The sequence below is a fragment of the Pinus tabuliformis genome, chromosome J, assembly GCF_031772625.1.
Source record: "Pinus tabuliformis cultivar Carrire ecotype Pingquan chromosome J, CPIR1, whole genome shotgun sequence".
Taxonomy (NCBI): domain Eukaryota; kingdom Viridiplantae; phylum Streptophyta; class Pinopsida; order Pinales; family Pinaceae; genus Pinus; species Pinus tabuliformis.
The window spans coordinates 1,507,436,985-1,507,461,986 of NC_142295.1; the positions used below are offsets into that span (position 1 = coordinate 1,507,436,985).

Here is a 25,002-nt window from a genome sequence, read left to right on the forward strand (position 1 = left end):
ATAGAAAATTTTATCATGTTTCTAAACCTTTCATCCACTTTGGTGTAAATGTCAAAAGTTGGCTTATTGACAAAAAGGTGATGAATCTCATGTTGAATATTTAAATCAAACTGTAGGCCTTCTATAAATTCTTTTCTCCTAATAGCTCCTTTGGCCTTTACAAACTTTGAAGCATCAGAAGCTATGTTACACAGTTGTTCCTAGTAGTTTTTTAATGGAATCAATTTGCCATTAGAATTCCTCAGGGTAAGTAGACCCTTTTCCTGCAGTAGTGTGAACTTTCTGTTGAATCCTCTTACTTGCAACTCTAGCTCTTTACATTTCTCTAGTTGTATCATCAAATTATTTTTTGATAAAACTCTTTTAACCTCCATTATTGTTTTTGTCCTGTCTGGAATGTTTACATCCTCTAATTCATCCTTGGTCTTAGAGTTTAACAGCTTAATAATCCTTTGTGCCTCTTTTGGTCTGTGCTCCAAATATTCTTTAGTATTTGTATTGTTAACTTAACTCTTTTCATGAGTTCTTCCTGCTCAAAAGTGATTTGAATTGATGGCCACATATCTGTTATATTAGCATTTATATTCTTCCAAATGTTATTTTTGGCCTCTGCCAACATCTAAATGATAAAAGACTAGTCTTCATATTTCTGAATTTGTTGAATGAGCTTGAAGTTCTTCTGTAGTTCTATTAAATAGGCATTATCAGCTTTAATTTTATTCTCCTCCATTCGAATCAATGTTGTTGATAACTTCTCTTTCTCTGCCTTAACTGATGATAATTCTTCCAAAACTTTAGCAAGCTCTTCTATAGAATCTAAAGATGTTGCCTTTGTTGAAGTCTCTATTGTTGTACATGTGCCTGATGTAGATGTCCTTGTTGCTTCCGCTATTCTTTTTCTCTTAACAATGTTTCCATGTCCTGCTCCATTTTCTGTATTTGTGCATTCTGCTCAATGTTAGGTTCCCATATTGTCTATTTTTGACCTTATATTTTGTCATTATATTGCCCTCTTCAACCCTTAGTTGAAAGCCTTTGCTAGTTTTTTGGCTTAATCACTCCAAAAGGTATATAGTAACTCTCCTCATTGCTATGTGTTTAATTATTCAACACGTAATCATGCTATATTTATAATTGATCCTTGAAAGTTGATTAAGTTGCTGAACAATTGTTGAAACTGCCAACTGGCAGGACTACATTTTGCAGTCGTTGAAACAGCGGAAACAGCGCAAACCGTGAAGCTGAAACAACAAGAACAGCATGAACCTTGAAGCTGAAACAGCAAGAACAGCATGTGAACTTCGAGGAACAATTGAGATTTGCCTAACAAATCTGCATCGGAAAAGGAGTCCGACCGATTACTATACTGGTCATAATGATCATAATCCACATGACTGTAACAATATTCTGTTAACAAGAACTGACTTTTCTATTTTTGATACAAAGGGTTGAACCAGAATGTATAATGAAAATATTTTGTAATAGATGTCTCCTCTATAAAGAGGAGACATCTGCATTAGAGGGATAGACAGAAAAAAGAGGGAACAAGCTGTAACACAAAACTGTAGTGAAGGGATGAGACTGAATCTTTTTTGTAATATGGTTTATTGACAGATGAATAAAGTTTTGTTCTGAGTATTTTATCTTAGTTTCTGTGTTCTGGGGAATCTTGTGAGAAGGACAGGGCCCACCTTCATCACAAGATTCACCCATCTTCTTTATGTTGTGTGTCGTGTGTGTGATTTCTGTTTATATCTTATTCATGAGTACTGCTTCTAATGATATGTTACTTTTGCTGAAACTCTATTTTCCTTTTAACTGATTGATGTTATATATGAGTGCCTCACCGATGATTAGGATTTATAAAGTGTATTGGTGAACTGGACAACAGAAGCAGGTGCTGAAAGTCCTTACTCTGAGGATAGGGTCCTGATCCTTTGCTGCAGGACAGTCATCACTCCCTTTTTCAGATTTGTTTTCTTTAAGTTATCTGCTCTTATTCCATTCCTGCAATAGGTTGTAATTGTTGTAACTGCTGTGACACAGAGTAGGGGTTTAATAGATTGTATATTGTCTATACTACAGCTTTTAATACTATTACGATTGAGTACATACAGTACGTAGTCACCTTTGTAATAATCAGACTTTCCCGAGTTGATCATTTATGTGGCACTCAACTGTTTTATTAATAAACAATTAAAGTGACCAACATTTTGGTGTCGTTGCCGGGGAAGGCGACTGAAGATTTTAAGAGTATTAACGATTTTCTTTTAGAGATGCAGGATGCATGAGAGGACGTAAGAAGGTTAACCATTCAGGCGGCAAGGGCAAAGGAGGAGGAAGAAAAACTTTTATTGATGATATTATTTCAAAAGCTGAGACATCCCAGAGGTTAAGCTCTCGAAGGCCACAGACCCAACACTCTTCCCAGACAGATTATCAGACAGAGGAAGTAGTGGGACCAGAGAGGGTTATAGAACCATCAGAATATACTGAGGAACCGGTGGAAGAAGACAAACGACCATTCGAAGAGCCAATAGAGGAAATTAAAGTGGAGGAACCAGTGCAGGACATTGAAATTCCAACAGAAAACTCTGAAGACCGGGCAAGCGCATCAGGAAAACAACCAATGGAGGATAACAATGAAGGACTTTTCGGTGGAGGTCGCAGAATAGAAGGAAGGGGAAAAAATTCTCTCTCCACCCTAGAATTCCCTATTGGAGATCTCCCCAGAGGAGCAACTCCTATGAAGAATATCCCACTTTCAGCATTACCCAATTTCCATGAGTTATCCACAGAAGATCCTGATGAATTTATTTTTGAATTTGATATATTGTGTAGAAGCTATGACTATGTTAATACTGCTCAGGAATTGAAGTTGTTTCCAGCTACATTAAAAGGGAACGCATTAAGATGGTTCATGAGCTTGGGAGCTCATGTGATTACAACATGGGACCAGATGAAGGAGAAATTTTTGGCTAAATACCAAGATTATTGTCGAACAAGAGAAAGAAAGGAGGAATTATTTAAGATGACTCAAAAGGAGGACGAAAGTCTGGAGGACTTCGTGGAAAGGCTACAGTATAACTTACAGCGACCTGATCATCCTGATATGAGTAAGGATATTCTCAAGTCAATATTGCTAAAAGGGGTACGAGATGATTGTTTAGATATGTTGAATATGCTTGGAAAAGGAGACGTATCTAAGGAATCCTATGATGAGATTATCAATCTCTGTAAAACATGTTCGAGAGGAGCAGCAAGCAGAGCAAAGAGCAAAGATAGTACATACTCAAGAGTCCAGAAATCAGCAAGTGGAGGAGCAACACAGGCCAAAATAGGTAACTTACTTGAAGAATTTAAAACTGAAATGTTAAGCTCTTTTGCTTCACAAATTAATACCTTGCAGGTTAAAAAGAAGCAGCCAGAAGCAGAAGCTGCTCTGGCTATTTTCTGCTCTAAATGCAAGGAAAAACACCCACTAAGGGAATGCCCCCTGGACAAGGTACCAATCTGCACTATCTGTGAAAAGGACCATGAGACTCAACAATGCCCTTCTTTGCCAGGAATAAAAGCAGCATTGCAGCCAACTGAAGAAGAAGCTAAAGCAGTGTACCTAATCACACAGAGAAGGCAATGGCAACCACGAGGACAAGGTACGAATTCTAACATGTCGTTTAATCGTTGGAATAATCATCCTCCTTTTCAAGCAAATTACCCACCCTTCAATCAAATGCAGTACCCACACTTTAATCAAATGAATTTCCCACCCATGTAGCAACCGAATCCTCCTTTTGTTGATCCTACAATGTGGAATCCCTGGGCTCTACAGCAAACCTATTTTAATCAATGGAACCCAAATTGGACAGCTCCATAGATCCCATTTCCAAACCAATTACCTCAGTATCAGCAATCTCTCTCCTTACCATCAAATGCTCCACCAAATAATCAGACAATGAGACCCCAGCTGCCTGTACAACCTAACCCCAACCCAAATAATAATAAAGCTCTGCAGGTAATTGATATTCAAAACCAACTAGTTTCCCCTATGCAATGTAATGACATTCATTTACGCTCTGGAAGAATAATTGAACCCATTATTGATGACATTACTTCTGATTCTGATAAAGAAGAAATCGGAAAAGAAAAGTCATCTAATGCTGAAACAGTTGGATCATCCTCTAATAACAATGCTGAAACAGTTGGATCATCCTCTAATAACAATGTTGAAATAGTTGAAACATCCTCTAAAAAGACTGTTGAAGCAGCAGAGCCACCATTCCCTGAACGTTTGGCTCTTACCAAAATACTTGAGCCACATGCTTTTAATCTTTTAGGAGAGCTGCAGAATTTATATGTTAAAATTCCACTCTTACAAGCACTGAGAGATGTACCAATTTATGCTAGAACTGTTAGAGATATTTGTATTAAGAAACCTGGAAGAAAAGCTAAGGACCCCCTCACAGTTCATGTGATGGGTGATCTAGCTGCTCTAATGTCAGAAAAAAACCCTCCTGTGAAATATGGTGACCCTGGTCATCCTACGGTCACAGTACAGGTGGGAAAAACTTTTGTTTCTAGAGTTATAGTAGATCTAGGTGCTGCAATAAACATCATGACACTTGAAACTACATAGTTATTACAGTTAAAGGATGTAATTAGGGAAACCCCAACCATTCTAGAGCTAGCTAACCGCTCCACAATCAAACCTGAAGGAGTCATTGAAGACCTGATAATTTCAGTCGAATCTTGGAACTACCCAGCTGATTTTGTGGTATTACAGACCAAGACAAAGTTGGGGGGTCATCCATTGATTTTAGGAAGACCTTGGCTGGCTATAGCAGATGCCTTCATCAGCTGTAGGTCAGGATCAATGACAAGTTCTAATGGATGTGAAACCATACAGCTTACTCTTTACCCTCATGCTACACCTATGATTAATAATGATAACTCTGTGTGGTTAGATTATGAGGACAATGAGCCCAACCCATCTTGACTGCCGGACAAGCCCTAACTTTTAAGGATTCAATCGAAGATGAATTAATTAGTAGCTTTATTTCTGAACCTTCTTCAGTTAACTCTGAAATACATGATCACTTGACTACAATCTTGGAATCTGAATCACAACAAAATCTTAGAACTGAAGACTTATCTCAAACATCAGCTGACACCTCCTCCAAAAGTATAACAGTTTAAATCGAGCCTGGCAAAACATTAAATATAAACCCTATCCAAACAGATGCTGAAACACAACAGTTAATGAAGTTATTCCACGAGAATAAACAAGCGTTCGCATGGGATTACACAGATATGAAGGGAATTTCTTATGAATTATGTACTCATCGTATTTATATTAAAGAAGGATCCCACCCAGTCTGTCAACCCCGACGACGAATGAATCCCAATTTAAGGGAAATTGTGAAGGAAGAAGTTCAAAAACTGTTGAATGCAGGATTTATATATCCTATATCTGATAGTGAATGGGTTTCACCATTAGTAATAGTACCTAAGAAAAATGGGAAATGGAGAGTGTGTGTAGATTACAGAGCTCTAAATAAGGCCACTCAGAAAGATCATTTTCCCTTACCATTTATTGATCAGGTACTAGACAATTTGGCAGGTAAGAGATTCTTTTCCTTTTTGGATGGATTTAGTGGATATAATCAGATCAAGATTGCACCCCAAGATCAGGACAAGACCACTTTTACTAGTCCATGGGGGACTTTTGCCTATAGAGTTCTTCCATTTGGACTATGTAATGCCCCAGCAACATTTCAAAGAGCAGTGATAGGAATTTTTTCTGATATGCTTAATGATTCCTTAGAAATATTTATGGATGACTTTACTCCTTATGGTGTGACTTTTGAAGATGCTTTACAAAACCTTGAAAAAGTACTTAAACGATGTATAGAAGCACACCTTGCCTTAAGTACTGAAAAATTCCATATGATGATGAATCAAAGTATTATATTGGGACACTTCATCTCATTCCTAGGAATTCAAGTTGATCCAGCTAAAGTACAAGTAATTCAGACTCTTCCTATCCCTAAAACACAAACTGATGTAAGAAGTTTTTTAGGACATGTTGGATATTATAGAAGATTTATCAAGGATTTTTCTAAAATAGCTTCTCCTTTGTTTGTGTTACTTATGAAAAATGTTGAATTTAAGTGGGTTGATGGTTGTCAAAAAGAATTTAATGAACTTAAACATCAATTGTCTACAGCTCCCATTTTAATAGGACCTGACTGGGCATTCCCCTTTCATATATCCTCTGATGCTTCAGATACTGCAATTGGAGCTGTCTTGGGTAGAGAAGAAAACAATCTTCCCTATGCTATCTATTTTATTAGTAAAAATATGACCCCTGCTGAACTTAATTATACAGTCACCGAGAAAGAATTCTTAGCAGTCATTTATGCTATTAATAAGTTTCGACATTATATTACTGGTTATACTACTTTTGTGCATACTAATCACTCGGCCATTAAATATTTGATGAAAAAATCAGTTACAAATGCTCGAGTTACCAGATGGTTATTATTATTACAAGAATTTGATATCACAATTGTAGATCGACCAGGTAAAGAAAATGTAGTTGTTGATTTTCTTTCTCGGTTAAAAACTGATGAAAACATTCCAGTGGATGATTCTTTTCCTGATGAATATTTATTTGCAGTATCTGCTCACTCACCTTGGTATGCAGACATTGCCAATTACTTAGTTGCAGGGAAACTACCATCACACCTATCGCACAGAGAGAAAAGAAAGATCGTTCAACAAAGTGCTAGGTACAGCTGGATAAGTGGGTGTCTTTTTCACACAGGACTCGATCAGGAAATTCGAAGATGCATCAGAGAAGATGAAGTTTATGATATATTGAAGGCTTGCCACGATGGCCCTTGTGGAGGGCATTTTGCGGACAAAAGAACAGCACACAAAGTTCTTAGAATGGGTTACTATTGGCCCTCACTTTTCAAGGACGCAAAGAAATATGTTAGGGCCTGTGATAGCTGTCAGAGAATGGGCCAGCCTAATCACAGGGATGAAATGCCACTCAAACCCTAGGTAATACTTGAACCTTTTGAAAGATGGGCACTAGATTTTATAGGTCCCATCAATCCTCCATCCAATCAAAGAGTTTATATACTGGTTTGCACAGATTATATGACTAAGTGGGTAGAAGCTAAGGCACTCATCAAAGCTAATGAAGAATCAGTGTTAACTTTTCTATTTGAAGAAATCTTTGTTAGGTTTGGTTTGCCTAGAGAGCTAGTTACAGATGGAGGACCTCCTTTTAATTATCATGGCTTCAAAGATACACTCCAGAAATATCACATTAAGCATAAAATGACTACACCTTATCATCCCCAGGCAAATGGGCAAGTGGAAAGTACAAATAAAGTCATAGAAGCCATTTTAACAAAAACAGTCAAGGAGAATAGAAGGGACTGGTTTCAAAGGTTGCCTGAAGCATTATGGGCTTACAGAACTACTTGGAGGAACACTATGGGTTTTTCACCTTATGAATTAGTTTATGGTAAAAGTGTTGTTTTTCCTGTGGAATTTGAAATCAAAACCTTAAGGACTACTTTAGCTGTTAACCTTGACTTGACTGATGCACAGACAGCTAGGTTGCAGCAGCTCCAGGAATTGGATGAAAAGAGGTTGGATGCCATCCATCAAACAACCATGATACAACAGCAAAGAACCAGGTGGCATGACAAAACTATTAAGCACAAGCAGTTCCAAAAAGGTAATTGGGCCTTACTGTATGATTCTCGTTTTGAAAATTTTCAAGGTAAATTAAGAACAAGGTGGCTAGGACCTTATGAAGTAGATACTGTTTTTCCAAATGGAACAGTCAGACTCTTAACGATTGATGATTCTAGGACACCATTATTAGTAAATGGGTATCGACTTCGTTTGTATAAACAGCCTATTTCTAAAGAGGATTTCAAAGCTACTTGCATGATAGACATACACTATGCCTTTTTGGGGGAACCAGCTATCCCTCAATGCACTTAATTTCCTGTTTATGTATTTATTTTTAGATTAAATTTCTTAACTAATAATCCCTGTCAAGGGTTGCCATGTTACAATTAATTATTTTGCAGATCTTAGCTTTGGATGGTGGCTGAAAATAAAAAATCCAATATATGAAGAATAAATCTGCAGATTGGAAAGCATTTCCATGTCATTCCAGATCATAATTCATTCCCTCTACCATTTCCCGCTGCTGAAACACCATTTCTCGTTGCTGAAACACCATTTCCCGCTGCTGAAACACCATTTCCCGCTGCTGAAACACCATTTCCCGCTGCTGAAACACCATTTCTCATTGTTGAAACACCATTTCTCGCTGCTGAAACACCATTTCACGTTGCTGAAACACCATTTCCCGTTGCTGAAACACCATTTCCCGTTGCTCAAACACCATTTCCCGTTGCCAAAACACCATTTTCCAGTGCCGAAACACCAAATCCCACTGCTTAAACACCAATCTTTTCCATTTTCCTAAAAACCATCAATGTCCCCATTTTTGCTCCCGAGAATGAACTATTACTTCAAAATAAACATATCATTCTTTATTCAAAGGAATCAGCCACTTATCCTATTAATAATGTCCCTTCACTACTACCTCTTGTGAATAATAAAAACCTCGTGTATAAAAACCCTCACACCTTACAAACCCTTTCTATAATGATCATTAACCTATTAAGGACGAGATAACACTTTTCGATGCAACAAACAAAGGTAATTGTAAAGGTATGCATGTTAAGTGTGAATATTAAATTGTAGTTAATGAGGAGATAGTTGACATGACCGCTAAAAGCGTCGTACTGCCAACCATATCATTCAACCACAGTTGGGGGGGATTACCGAAATATTGTAATCATTACATAACACGCCGATCACCGCCATCTCTATTCCTCGCGGTTGTGTCTAATCCACCTCGTTTATACCTTATCACGTCATAATTTCATTTGCAACGTTCTGCTCTGTTTCGACCTCGGCAACTCAGCTCTGCACTTTGTATTCTGCCTAAAACAGTAACTATGGGAGGAGATGCTGTTAGACATGAACTGGGCTCGACGGCATTACTGGAACTTTACCCAGACGCATACCAAATCTTTCTACAAGCAGGATGGGTGGACTATTTCAGAAGACTTCCGGATTTTGATTTACAGCAGGTTCTGGAATTTGCATGCAATTTGAGGGAGGGGTACTCTACTGTCCAAGGGGTGCGAATCCCAGTAACAGAAGAAGACATAGCACAAGTTTCGGGGCTTCCAACCAATGGTATTCGCTGGTTCAGCAGGAAGCATCTCATTCTCAATGCACAGCAAGATTTCCTGTTACCTGGGGAGCAGGTGGAAGCCAAAGGCAGGGGTGTTGCACTTCGATCACTACCACCACCATGGCCAAAGGTTGCAGAATTCGTTAAGCATTACTTCACTTGCGAGGGCCGTTATCAGGTAGTCTACCAACACGACTTTGTTTTATTAAATCATTTGCGGCATGGTCGTCTAGTAAATATGCCCTATTATCTCCTTGGATGTCTAAAAAATATGGCACACTATACTGTGAACGCAAGGCACCAACTCCTCTGCCTCACGCACCATTGTTTGGTCCAACTCCTAATAAATAGAGGCTTCGCCCTACACAATCCACCTCCCCTCAATAACCGTCCCCAGCAAGCTGAGGAAAATCCTCAGCAAAATGAAGAAAATTCCTAGCAAGCTGCTGAAACTCAGCAACCAGCAGCAGAAACACCCCAATTGAGCACTGAAAATTTTCAGCAGTCCTCACCCCCTGATGAAGCCAAACCATCCACCCCCATAGTTCATATCCCTACCGATGATTCAGACGATGATATCCTCATCACTTTCCTTAAGAGGAAAAAGCAACAGAAAGCTGCAACCCCACTAAAAAGAAGAACCAAGGCCTCAGTTAAGGAAGCCACTATTTCTGATGATTCCCCTACCTTGAGTAAAAGTCCTCGCAAGAGGAAAACTACTGTCTCTCCCGGTTCCCTACCTCGGCAACGAACAAGGTTGTTTGCAGCATTGAGGCCATTATCCCATATGTCCCTCCTATCATTTTAAATCCCCGTATCCCGTATAGCCCTGAACCTTCACCTCCTTAACCCTCAGATGTCGAAATACAGAGTGTTCACGATTTTGTGACATAATTTTTCTCAACAGAGGCAGCTGCTCCACAAGAACCAGCTACCGATACATTCAAACTAGACATCCAAGACGATATAGGGCATGTGGCTGTTACACAAGAACCAGCCATTGACCCAACAGGTGTCACACAAGAACCACCTGTTGGGGAACAAAAAGACGATATAGGGCATGTGGCTGTTAAACAAGAACCAGCCACTGACCCAACAGGTGCTACACAAGAACCACCTGTTGGGGAACAAAAAGAAGATGACCTGCATGTGGTTGTTACACAAGAACTAGCCACTGACCCAACAAGTGCTACACAAGAACCACATGTTGGGGAGCAAGAAGAAGATGCCCTAGGTAAGACTGATACACAAACTAACCCAACAGGTGATACACAAGGAACACCTGTTGAGGACGCAAATGATGAAGTTAATGCTGAACAACAATTCTCTTCTCCATTGGAATCTGCAACTATAGAAGCCCCGATTACTTTAGCCTCCCTGCAGGAACAAAATGAGTTCTTAAAATCATAAATTAAGGCCTATCAGAAAGAATTAACAATGGCTAGGGAAGCCTATAAAAAGGAACTCAATCTATACATGTTAGCTCAGGTAGCATCTCAAGCTGAAAAGAGTGTAGAGAAAGAGCAATACAGTGAATACATGTGCAGTGAATGTGGGGATATCTATACTCAAGCAGGATATAAGATAATTGCAGTCCCATTGACTGGAGCCAGCCCTGTTATATTCAAAAAGGAACACCCTGCTGCTACACAAGAACCAGCAGGGTCTTCAAGAATTTTAGAGGAAGAAACAGAACCACCCCGGCCTACCCAAGTTATTGATGAACAGAAACCAGAATCAAAATCTTTTACAACTGTGCATATACAAACTGAACCTCCCTGTGTCAGCAATGCTCATGCACAGACTTCCAGTTTTCAAGAACTAAGTAACACATGGAAGGCAGAATACGAGCTCTCCCAAGGAAAGGCATTTCAGCAACAGAAGTCATTATGGCTTAACTATGCCTATAGAAATTGGGAAGCAATGGAACAGTCTCGTGCACAACACAAGGAGAATAAGCAATTAAAAGCCAGACTGTCCCTTATCTTCGATTTGGTCCAGCGGTTACTTGCTACAAGAAAGCCTTCTTTTAATTATTTTGTATTCTTGAGAGAACGTTTAGCGTTCCTCCAATTAAAAGCAATTAAGGATGGAAGACCCCACCAGGTCTCTACACCACAGCAATTTATTGAGACTTTTGCAAAAGCACCAAACAATGACCAGAACTTGCTGTGTGAACTCTATCTTCACAATGAGGCTATGCCTGAAGATAGAAAGATTAATTTACTTCCTATTTGTGGTGATATTCAAATAAGAGCTTTTATTTCCTTTTTGGCCAACCATCTTACTTGGCAGAATGCTTTTATGTCTGCACAACACAATGAGGAGAACTGTCTTCTCTGGATTCGTCCGGAACCGCAAAATGCAGCCATCTTCCTTATGGAACATCAACGAGTTCTACGAGAACCAGGGATGACCGATCATATTAGGAATCTACAAGCAGCAGTCTTGGAAGACTGCCAACATTATGTCAAAATTAAAGGACCTCTGGCCATAAAAGAAAATGATTTATTCTGGGAACACTGTCCCAAAGAAAGACGGGAATATCATCCCTACAATCCCTTCAATCTTCAGGCAGCAATCTCACGTATACCTGATTATGTAAAATGCATTAGACAATGTACTGAACGGTGGATTGGTTACCATTTTCATTTCCCTCTCTTATGGCTTCCTGGAGAACAATACAAGGCTCAATTTACATTGACTAAAAAGGAAGAGTTGGCAGCATGGAAGAAACTTCAGAGTGTCCAAGGGTTCAGAGACATGGTTGACAGCACCTTCTACACTTACTGCATAAGCAATTTACATTGTTCAGCCCAGTATTCTGATTCCGATTCAGAGTAGACGTTGCATGCGGACATGCAACATTTTCAGTTGGGGGGGATGTTAGGTTCCCATATTGTCTATTTTTGACCTTATATTTTGTCATTATATTACCCTCTTCAACCCTTAGTTGAAAGCCTTTGCTAGTGTTTTGGCTTAATCACTCCAAAAGGTATATAGTAACTCTCCTCATTGCTATATGTTTAATTATTCAACACGTAATCATGCTATCTTTATAATTGATCCTTGAAAGTTGATTAAGTTGTTGAACAATTGTTGAAACTGCCAACTGGCAGGACTACATTTTGCAGTTGCTGAAACAGCGGAAACAGCGCAAACCGTGAAGCTGAAACAGCAAGAACAGCATGAACCTCGAAGCTGAAACAGCAAGAACAGCATGCGAACTTCGAGGAACAGTTGAGATTTGCGTAACAAATCTGCATCAGCAAAGGAGTCTGACCGATTACTATATTGGTCGTAATGATCATAATCCACATGACTGTAACAATATTCTGTTAACAAGAACTGACTTTTCTATTTTTGATACAAAGGGTTGAACCAGAATGTATAATGAAAATCTTTTGTAATAGATGTCTCCTCTATAAAGAGGAGACATCTACATTAGAGGGATAGACAGAAAAAAGAGGGAACAAGCTGTAACACAAAACTATAGTGAAGGGATGAGACTGAATCTTTTTTGTAATATGGTTTATTGACAGATGAATAAAGTTATGTTCTGAGTATTTTATCTTAGTTTCTGTGTTCTGGGGAATCTTGTGAGAAGGACAGGGCCCACCTTCATCACAAGATTCACCCATCTTCTTTCTGTTGTGTGTCATGTGTGTGATTTCTGTTTATATCTTATTCATGAGTACTGCTTCTAATGATATTTTACTTTTGCTGAAACTCTGTTTTCCTTTTAACTGATTGATGTTGTATATGAGTGCCTCACCGGTGATTAGGATTTACAGAGTGTATTGGTGAACTGGACAATAGAGGCAGGTGCTGAAAGTCCTTACTCTGAGGATAGGGTCCTGATCCTTTGTTACAGGACAGCCATCACTCCCTTTTGCAAATTTGTTTTCTTTAAGTTATCTGCTCTTATTCCATTCCTGCAATAGGCTGTAATTGCTGCAACTGCTGTGGCACAGAGTAGGGGTTTAATAGATCGTATACTGTCTATGCTACAACTTTTAATACTATTAAGATTGAGTACATACAGTACGTAGTCACCTTTGGAATAATTAGACTTTCCCGGGTTGATAATTTATGTGGCACTCAACAGTTTTATTAATAAACAATTAAAGTGACCAACACTCAATAACTATTTTAAATAATTTTTCCATTTCCATTTCTATGCTAGAAACTTCTTTAGCTTGAGGATATTCTGTGGATGGTAGCTTCAGTTGATTTCTTAATGCTTCAATATCTTCCTCTTTTCTCTTTATAATCTCTTATGCTACCTTAATATTAGTAGGGTCATGTCCTAGCTTCATTATCAAATCTTCTAGAGATTTGATTATGTTGTCTTTAGCAAATGAGGAAATCTTCTCAATCTTCAACTGGGAATGCACGTTGTTCAAGGATGAATGTAATTTGGAAGAAGCCATGGCCAAACTGGTAATTGTTGAAAATATCAACTCCCCTATTTGCTTGTGTAAATTGATTTGATCAATTTCATGTATCTTCTTTGTATCAATTGAGAAAATGGAGGCTTTGTAGTCTTCATCACTCTTGGGGGCTAGAATTAAAGGTTCCATGAAGGCCATTTGGAACTGTCCTTTCTCTGAGTCGAATGCAGAGAGAAATCTACGTTGTGTTTTCATTGTCTGCTTCCAAAATTATAAGTAAGTTGAAGCCTTTAAAGCTTCATTTTTCAAATTTATCTCCCTATACCTTGAAAATATACTTTGCTGAGTTAAAATTTGAGAACTAGAATATACTGGAGACTAAATTGTTGGTTCTACAGTCAGTGACTGAATTGTTTCTTCTGCTTGAGGAAAAGGAGTGATAGGAGTTCCTTTCAAAACTACTGAGGGCAGTTGTTGTGTATCCCTTTCTTCTAGAGATTCATCTTGGATAGTAATCACCTGAGGATCAACTTGAGGGTCTAATTTTTTAGTACTATTTAGGTCCTTATTTTTCCTTCTAAAAACAACAAATTATGCACCTTGTGTTTCAGAGTCAGTAGGGGACATGGCCTCTCTCCCCCTTTTGACCTCCTTTTCCTTAGGAATAGGCATCTACATGGATGATTGACTAACTAGTCATTCTTCAGCTTCTTGTAAAGTGCCCTCTGTCCATTCCTCTTGCTTAGCATATTGTTCAATTTCGGGCCTTGGTGTATGTGCATAGGAAGTACTCTTTTGTTCCAATCTAAGTTTTGAAATGATGCCCAGAGGATCATAAGACCAAGAGAAACTAGGCTTAAATTTCATTTGACTTAAAATAGCTTCCACCTCCTTTACTGCAGCTCTGGTGTTGAAAATATAAGGACCTATATTAGCCTTTAGCTTAAATTGTGCTTTCTTTTTGTAGGATACAAAGTGCATCTCATCCATGTTCAACATTTGTCTAGTGTATTCTAATGAAAATATTCTGACTGGTACAAACACTGGTAACCTGTAAGGAGGTAACTTTGATCCATATATTCTAATTTCAATATAATTCTAGTATAAATACCAGTCTCCAACTTTTGATTTCTCTGACAAGTGCAATATCTTCTTTATCTCTAGTGAAATCCTCGGGATCACATCACTGCAAAGCAAGCATAATGAGGTATGTAGAAACTTATCAACAAAATCAATGTAAGTATACTCCTATGAGTTATTTCTAACTAGAGAAGTCCAATGAATCACTAAGAAAGGATTTCCCTCATTATCTATCTTTTGTAAAGGAAATTTGAACCTGTCTAACTGATGAAATAACATAAGATAAACCAATACCAACTGATATTTGAAAACACCTTCGGCTTTGAAATTTACAAATTGATCATGCATTGCATTGGACAGAAATTGACTGTAATTGAAAAGAATGGATGGCTTTTTTCCAACTACAAAAATTGACAAAAATCCCAGAACTATTTCATCTACCCATTGATCATTATAATACCCAAGCAGTCGAGTTACCATAGAAATTACTTATTTGGAAATTTCTGGGAAGATTGAGACTGGGTATGGGGAATTGGTCTGGGGTAATTCAGCATTTTCGGGAAGGAAACATTCAAAGATTTGGGCTCTCTGAGGGAAAGTTATCTTTTTGTATAATTCCATCAATACATCGGCTCAGAAAAGATGATGGGAGGCTTGGTATTCAGTTTGCAGGGCCTGGCAAATAATTTCAGGGGAAATGGAGAAGTTGGCTTTGTTATTTTTGGAAATAACAGCTTTTTGGCTTGGCAGGTATTAGAGATGGCACCAAGTGGAGAATTCATGGAAAAAGTGAGTTTGGGGTAAAATAAACTGAGGGAGAAGGGATTCCCAAATGTTGAGCTCATCAATTTTGTTAAGGAATTTTTTTTGGCCCAGTTGTAAAGTTCATAAAGATCGAATTCACACTGGGTCTCGGTAATTTTATACTGGGTGTCGATCAGAGGGGATTTATCAAAATCAGGGACAGGGGGAATCATGGGATTTTTCTCTGGAACTTTCCCCTTTCCTTTTCATGTCGACATCTTGGAAATGGAACAATAGGAAGGTGGAAGAACAGTATCATAAAATGCTTGATAGAAATAATTCTAAAGGACAAGGTTACCCGGGTGAAATTTGGTCAACTTCGCGGAGGAAAAACTGTTGTAGAATGTTGACAGTTGGTGGAAACTCGATCTTCAACCTGTAGAATCAATGGTGTGGTGAAAGGAGCGAATTATAAGCTTCCAAGGTTTTTTATAGAAATTCGATCAGTTGTATAACAAAAAACTTAATGTTATGGAGTAGGGGCATATTTATTGAGAAAACGAATAAACAGCGGGAACTTTAAATGCAATAACGTTCAATATTGGATTTGGCGGTAAATATTTGAACATTGAATGGCTAGTCGACATGGAGGGGGTGACATGGAAGGACAAATAGCGGGAGTGGAATGTTGTATGAGAAGACAGGTGGCGGGAGTGGAGTGGTGGAGGTAACGGATAGTTGGCAGGAGATGGCGGTATTTCGAGGGGGGCGTGTAGGTGGTAAGTAGTTTCGGGAGGGGACCCCCCGAAATGATCCAAGATTCTCCATGTCGCTCCAAGTGGTTTGGCCAGAAACCATTTTCGGACCCCCCCCCCCCCATGTTAACCATCGAGAGTGCAAGGGGGAGGGACAAAATTATCCCTCTGCCGTAGATGTTGGTGGGGCTAATCTCGGCCATCGGTTTGAGCACACCGTTTAACTGCAAATGACAAAGAACTTTGTCATATTATTTCATAACATAATACAATTATAACCAAATTTTGATAATATTGTATGAAATTGTCATTTTTAAATTTAAAGCGGCATTTTGATTGGCTCGCTATAGGGGCTTATTTTTATTTTATAATTTTCTTCTCCCCTATATATTTCTTTTTCCTTTTACTTTCTCTTTTTTTTATATCATATTTTTTATTTTTCTTCTTTATTTTAAATTTTGAAAATTATTTTTAGAATGTGATAATTATTTACAACATCTCATGGGAGAAAATCAACAAATAATCATCAATTGATCCTCTAAATTATAGAACCCTAATAGTGTCTCCAATGTGGATGGCATTCTCCCTGTGAGGTGCCAAGAACACCATATATTAGTAGCCTGTGCCCATTGGGTGATGGTACTTTGTTCTTATTCTGAAATTGAATTTATTACCTATTGTTATTACAAATACTGGCAGCAACTCATCAGAATCTTAGGGCCTTCTCTGTAGGCTTCAATTCTTGATGTTAGCCACCCTCACTTGCAATTTAAGATAAAATGATATTTACAATGACATGTATGAAAGCTTATCTATCCTTGAGTGAAATAGTGTTTGATAAACATGCCATTAATAGGCCCTCCGGGCAATGTTTCTCTAGTGAGATCTTCCAACAAAAATGTGTGAGTTCCTCAAACAGTTGCAATCCTGTAAGGGCCTTTCCACAATGTTAGGTCCCTATAATACTAGTGATTCCCCCATTACTATTGTCATTGTAGCCCCTATTGTTATTGTTGTCCCCATCTTGTTATTATTGTGCCCCATAGAAGCCCACTATTGTTATTGTTGTGCCCTTATATTATTATTGTTATGTCAGCTTTGACTATATTGTGAACCCTTAGACTCCTACATATAGAAAGGAGGTTTTGTCATTTGTATCATCCAAGAATTGTTCATTTATGTAATTTGAAGGAGGTTTCCCCCTCGAAGAGGCTGATTTTGAAGTCGTTGGTCTATATTTTCTTCTATTTTGTGTGTTGGTTACATAACAATTGGTATCAGAGGAAAATAACGTATAGCTGAAAATATTATCCAACCAGATTGGATAAAGGAAGCAAGGGATGAATGAAAGAATGATGAAGAAGTGTAGGCACTCATTCAAAAGTTACAACAAGATCTCAGTACATCTGATATATTTAGCTGGAAAAATGACTCATTATAGCACAAATATCGCTTATACTTATGTAAGAATTTCCAACTCAAACAAAAGGTTCTTATGGAATTGCACACCTCTCCCTTGAGGGAACCCGGGATTTTTAGAAACTTACCATAGGGTTAAGAAGGATTTTTTTTGGGATGGCCTTAAATTTGATATTCAAAGTTTGTGGTAGAATGTTTGGTTTTCCAACAAAATAAAGTTGAAAAAAATTAAGACCCCAAGTCTATTAAATCCTTTATCCATTCCAAGCCAACGTTGGGAGGAGGTTTCAATGGATTTTATCACGGGTTTACCCAAGTCCGAAGGAAAGAGTGTCATCATTGTGGTATTTGACAGACTTACCAAGTATGCACACTTTTGTGCATTATCTCATCCATTTAAAGCAAGTACAGTTTCTACTACATCTATGGAAACAATTCAAAAGATACATGGAAATCCAAAGATTATTGTAAGTGATAGAGATCCCATTTTTACTGGAAATTTTTGGACAGAATCTTTTGCTTGTCTTGGTACTCATTTAGCACATAGCTCATCTTATCATCCTCAATCTGATGGGCAAACTGAGATAGTAAATGAATGTTTGGAAGGATATCTTCGTTTCTTTGTATCTGATAAACAGACAAAATCGGTCAAATGGTTGCCTCTGATTGAATGGTGGTATAACACTTCCTTCCATACTGCAGCAAAAATGACCCCATTTATGGCACTTTATGGATATCATCCACCGTCCATCACATCATATTTAGAATAAAATTATAAGGTTCAAGCAGTGGAAGATCACATCGAGCATCAACAAGAAGTTCTCCAACTCTTAAAGGATAACCTCACTTTGGCACAAAATAGAATGAAACAACAGGCAGATCAACATTGCAGCGAAAGAAGTTTTGATGTAGGTGACTAGGTATTTCTACGGCTACAACCATATAAACAAATTTCCCTCAAGCAAGCTAAGAAGGATAATAAATTATCACCAAAGTATTATGGTTCGTACAAGGTGTTGCAAAAGATTGGTATTATGGCATACAAATTGGAGCTTCCTGCAGCTTCCCAAGTGCACCTAGTTTTCCATGTTTCATGCTTAAAGAAGGTTATAGGTGACAAGCTCCCAGTTCAAACAATATTTTGAGAACTTGACAAGGAAGAAAAAATCATATTGGAACTTGAAGAAGTCACAGAAACAAGAAATCGACAGCTACGAAATCGATCAATTTCAAAGTATCTCATCAAGTGGAAGAACTTACCCGCTGAAGATTCCACATGGGAGGATGAGAATTTTATACAGAAGCATCCATAACTACTCAAGCATTGAGGACAACACTTTTTTGAAGGAGAGGGGCATGTTAGGTCCCTATAATACTAGTGATTCCCCTATTACTATTGTCATTGTAGCCGTTATTGTTATTGTTGGGCCCCTATTGTCCCCATATTGTTATTATTGTGCCACATAGAAGACCACTATTGTTATTTTTGTGCCCTTATATTATTATTGTTATGTCGGCTTTGACTATATTGTGACCCCTTAGACTCCTATATATAGAAAGGAGGTTTTATCATTTGTATCATCTAGGAATTATTCATTTATGTAATGTAAAGGAGGTTTCCCCCTCAAAGAGGCTGATTTTGAAGTCGTTGATCTATATTTTCTTCTATTTATGAGTTGGTTGCATAACACACAGACGATCAAACTTTCCATGTTTCCGTTTCTCTTCATTCCTAGCATCCCACTTTAAAACAATATCATATAGCTGAAAATCATCTGCTTTAATCCTCCTGTCATGAATTCTCTTGATTTTATCTTGAATGACATGTGTATTGTTGTAAACCTCTTCTCTAGTTTGTTGCAAATGTATCAATTGATTGATCCTTCTCTAAGCATCATTTGGTTTTGCTTCCTCTTCCTGCAACAATTTCAGCACTGGAATTCCTAGGGAAATAGGAAAAATTACATCCACTCCATAATGCAAAAGGAAAGGTGACATTCCAATTGATTTCTTTGTGCTTATTCTATCATCCCATAGGGAATTTATCAATTTCTTGTGCCAAGATTTCTTGTTTTCTTGCAGTAGTTTCTTTATGATGTTCACTAATGACTTGTTAGAAGATTCAACTAACCCATTTCCTTAGGGATAATAGGCAGTAGAATGACCTAACACTATGTGATACTTGTTACAAAAATCAATCATCCTTTTTTATTTAAAAGTTGCAACATTATCTATAATAATTTTGTGGGGACAACCAAACCTGGAGAGAATATGGTCTTCAATGAACTGAATGATGACAAAATATGTAGCTTGTCTGGTTGGGACTGCTTCTATCCATTTGGTGAAGTAGTTTGTTGTTGTTAGGATCCACTTATGTTGAGCTGAAGAGCTTGGGTGGATTTCTCCAATAAAATCCAAACCCCATTGTTGGAAAGGCACCTCCACTAAGATAGGCTTGAGGGGTAGAGGTAGGATTTTTCTCTTGCCTTCAAAAATTTGACATTGATGACAAGTTGAAACTTTTTTATGAACATCTGCAAACAAGGTAGGCCAGTAAAAACCAGCTCTCAGGATTTTGTTGGCAGTGGATTTCCAGTATAAATGTCCTCCATAGTCACCTTGATGAAATTCCTCCATGACTTTATCTGCTTCATCCTTCAATAAACAATTCAGTAAAATACCTCCAGCATCCTTCCAATATAGAGATTGATTCAAAATGCAAAACTTTACAACTTTTAGTTTAAGAAATCTAGCCTTGGTTTTGGTCAAACCAGTAGGAGCTTGTAGATTCTGCAAAACATACACAATATCTGCATACCAAGGGGAAGTAAGAAAATTTTCTGATACATGTGGAGTCACCATATCTTGTTGTTCATCTAGAGAAGCTACAAAATTTATGTCTAGTGCATGAAAATTTGACTCAACCATTAGTTTGGCTAGTCCTTGACCTTTGATGAGTTTAGTAGGCTTTATCTCAATGTCATATTCTAAAATTACTGCAATCCATTTGCCTCTTTTCCCATCTGGATCAGTCTGAGTGAGGATATCTTTCACTACTGCACTTGGAACGAAAGCAATTATGTGGGAATGTATAATATACACTCTGAAGTTCTTTAGTGCCTTTACTAAAGCAAAATCTTGTTTTTCCATGATATTGTAATTCAAGGAGGCATCTCTTAATGATCTACTAAAGAATTCTATAGGTTGTTCATTTCCCTCCTTGTTTTTCTGCAACAATAATACTGCAATAGTGTGCTCTGATGCAAAAGAAAAAATCATGAAATCTTTAGTAAAATTAAGGCTAATTAAAACAAGAGCACATGTCAAAGCTCATTTCACTTCACTAAAATATTTTTTAGCATCATTATTCCTTTTTATCTCAATATCCTTCTTCAACATGTTGGTGATTTCTCTCAAAATCTTGGCTAGGTTTGGGATGAATATTCTCAAGAAATTTATCCTGCCAATGAAAGACTGGACTTATTTTTTGTTCCTAGGAGCATCAATCTTCATTATGGCTTCAACTTTGTTGGGGTCTACTTTTAGGTCCCTATACTACTAGCATAACCCCTTATTGTTATTAGTACAACCCCCTTATTATATTGTTGTTCCCATGTAGTCGCCATATTGTTATTATTGTGCCCCATAAAGACCCACTATTGTTATTATTGTGTCCTTAAATTATTATTGTTATGTCGGCTCTGACTATATTATGACCCCTTAGACTCCTATATATATAAAGGAGGTCTTGTCATTTGTATCATCGAAGAATTGTTCATTTGCGTAATGTAAAGGAGGTTACCCTGCAAAGAGGCTGATTTCTAAGGCATTCGTCTATCTTTTCTATCTTTTTGTGAGTTGGTTTCATAACATTTGGTATCAAAGCTTTGGATTCTAGGGTTTCGTTGCTCCAAACACGCCATCGTGGAATTTTCGCTATAAATTTTTCGCTACGAAGTTTCAAAAGCTAAAAAAAATCCATTTGAGCCGATATCGTTTGAATTTCAGAATTTTTCTCGTTATATTTTCGGAGATATGATCTAAGGACCTTAGGATTTTTGTAAGCTTTAGAATTCCATCTCAAATAGGTCATCGTGGAATTTTCCCTATAACATTTTTCTGCGACGGCTCAGACTCTAAAATTAAAACCCATTTGATCCTAAATCATTCTAAAACTAGAGTCCAAATTTTAGATCTTGTCATATTTGCGGAGATATGATCTGAGGAAGTTAGGATTTTTACAAACTCCCGAATTACATTCCAAATAGGTGACCTTGGGAAAATCATCCTAACTTTCTCTCTGAGCATCAACTTCACTTTTGTAAGAAGTTACAAAAAGAGGACGACCTGTAGTTTTTTGTTTATCAATTTCAGGTCCGAAGGTCGAAACAATGATACGTGTCACTTCGTACAAGTTTGCTCTACTAAAAAATTATATAATTAGGTCATCTTGGGAGATTGGGCATAACTCTTTCTTGGAGAATCCAATTTTGATCAGACTGGTGGCATTGTAAAGGACGCAAAGGGCTACCACAGGTCACAATTGCAGACCTTGGAGATCCGAAATTTCAGAGATACAACATATTCAAGAGCAAGCTCCTAAAATCAAGAAAAAGAGATATGAGGAAGTTTGATGGCAAGGATCCGATAAATTGGATACTACAAATGGAGCAATATTTTGATATACATGAGGTGCAACTGTTACAAAAGGTACATATTGTATCTTTATATTTAGAACTGAATCAATTTTTATGGTATAAAGGGCTTTGTTCTCGTAAAGCACTTGTCACTTGGTCAATTTTCATGGAATAAATGATAGCACATTATGAGGATACAAAGAGTAACACCTTCTTTAGCCAATTGATAAATCTCAAACAAAAGGGTTCAATGGTAGAGCACATTGAGGACTTTCAAAAATTGAATATAAGGGTAAATGATATTCCAGAGAAGCAAAGGATTGATGTCTTCATAGGGACTTTAAAGGATAACATTCAACATGAGGTTCGTCTTTGGGAACCTGATTCATTGGAGAAGGCATTCACATTGGCAAGAAAAATTGAAAGCAAAATTATGGAAACAAGTAATCCCACCACTCACGACTATAATTATGGAAGTGTTTTTTCTCCTAGCCTTCCATAACCTACAAGGTTTACACAATATTTCCAGAACTTGACGAGGAAAGAAAAATCATATTGGAACCTGGAGCAGTCACAGAAACAAGAAACTGACAGCTACGAAATTGATCAATTTCAGAGTATCTCCTCAAGTGGAAGAACTTACCCATTGAAGATTCCACATGGGAGGACAAGAATTTTATACATAAGCATCAAGAACTACTCAAACATTTAGGACAACACTTTTTGAAGGAGATGGGCATGTTAGGTCCCTATACTACTAGTGTAACCCCTTATTGTTATTAGTACAACCCCCTTATTATATTGTTGTTCCCATGTATTCCCCATATTGTTATTATTGTGCACCATAGAAGCCCACTATTGTTATTATTGTGCCCTTACATTATTATTGTTATGTTGGCTCTAATTATATTATGACCTCTTAGACTCCTATATATAGAAAGGAGACCTTGTCATTTGTATCATTGAATAATTGTTCATTTGTGTAATGTAAAGGGGGTTTCCCCCTCAGAGAGGTTGATTTCTAAGGCGTTCATCTATCTTTTCTATCTTTTTGTGAGTTGGTTTTATAACATCTATTTGGAGACCATCCTTTGAAATAACGTGAGCAAGTATTCTAAACCAAAAAGAGTCTTTTTGGGGTTCAAGGAAATACCATATTTCCTGCATTTCTCAAAAGCTATCCTTAAGTGAAACAGGTGGCCTTCATTTGTTTTGGAAAATACAGTAATGTCATCCAAATAAATCTATCCTTCTCATCGGTGAAAACAATATCCATTGCTCTATGGAAAGTGGCCCTATATTCATAAGGCTAAAGGTCATCTTCACATACATAAAGGTTCCCCAAGGTGCTTTGAAAGTTATTTTATGTTGATCATCAAGATGCACCAGAATTTAGTTATATCCTAAAAAACCGTTGAGCAAAGAAATTCTGCTGGAACCAACTACTTTCTGTAAAATATGATCCATTTTAGGTAGAGGGTAGTTATCTTTGAGTGACACTTTGTTCAGATTCCTGAAATCTACACATAGTCTTATTTCTCCTATCTTTTTCCTTGTTGGCACTAGATTTGACACCCATTTTGAAAATCTTAAAGGCACAATGATTTTGGCATAAAAAAAAAAAACCTCTTTTTCTATCAAGGGTAACAAAACTGGATTTACCCTCCTTAATTTATGCTTGAAAGGTTTTTGGTCCTCTCTGATGGGAATGGTATGTTGTATAATACTGGTATCATATGCCTTTAGATCTTCATAACCCCAAGCAAACACATCAGAATATTATTTTAGTAGATCAATGTACTTCTGTTTTTCATTGGGAGGTAAGGACTTGGACAACTTTACAATCTTTGGATTTTCCTCAGTACCTATATTACAGTCTTCAACCTCAACTCCTATAGGTTCTATCTTTGGCTTTTTAGCCACATCATTAAAATCAAACAACTCTTCTAATGGTACCAAACCCCTTGGCAACACATTGTCTTTCAATTGTAGGACCTCAAGCTCTTCTAGATTTTCATCAATCTCGTTCAACACTATTTCATTCATATCATTATCTACATTGTTATCTGAATCAATATGTACATTCTCAAATTCTTCTTTTAACTGTAAAAAATTTTCTACCTTCTTATCACTACCAAAAACCTGCCAATATCTAACGTTATCTAGGACAGTTGGCCTATGCTTCACTTCCACCTCAAATTTTCTATTAGGATGAAAATGCATCTTACAAGTGCTGGCTGAAGTAGCCAATGCATCAGCTAAGATATTTTGACCCCTAGGAATCAGAGATAACTGATACTCTGGGAAACACTGCAGAAAATCTAAGACAACATTCCTGTAGGCCCTTAGTCTAGGGTGTTTAGCCAAGTACTCACCTTTGATTTGATTAATGATGAGTTCAGAATCACCATGTACAGAAATCCTTTTAGCTCCCAACCTTTTCAAAAGTTGCAGTCCTAAAATCAGTGCTTCATACTTAGTTATATTATTTGTGCATTGGAAATTGAGCTTGTAAGAATATCCCTTTTCTATACCTGTTTGTGAGTTTAAGACCCAAACGCCTACCCCTTCTCCTTCCTTGCTCACTGCCCCATCAAAATCCATGTTCCAAAGGGCTTCACCCTCTTCATATTCCTTCCCATCATCTAATTTTATCCCCTTTGTTTTAATCA

The 25,002-nt window shown here is 37.5% G+C and overlaps 1 protein-coding gene across 1 annotated transcript in view; it reads right to left on the reverse strand.

The window, feature by feature from the left end:
- LOC149233155 (uncharacterized) overlaps positions 1-24,934 on the reverse strand; it is a 30,523-nt gene extending 5,589 nt beyond the window's left edge. Inside the window, exon 1 of the mRNA XM_089382109.1 lies at positions 24,132-24,934. Coding sequence (XP_089238235.1) covers positions 24,132-24,934 — 803 coding nt within the window. The remainder of the gene's footprint in view (positions 1-24,131) is intronic.
- Positions 24,935-25,002: the final 68 nt, after the last annotated feature.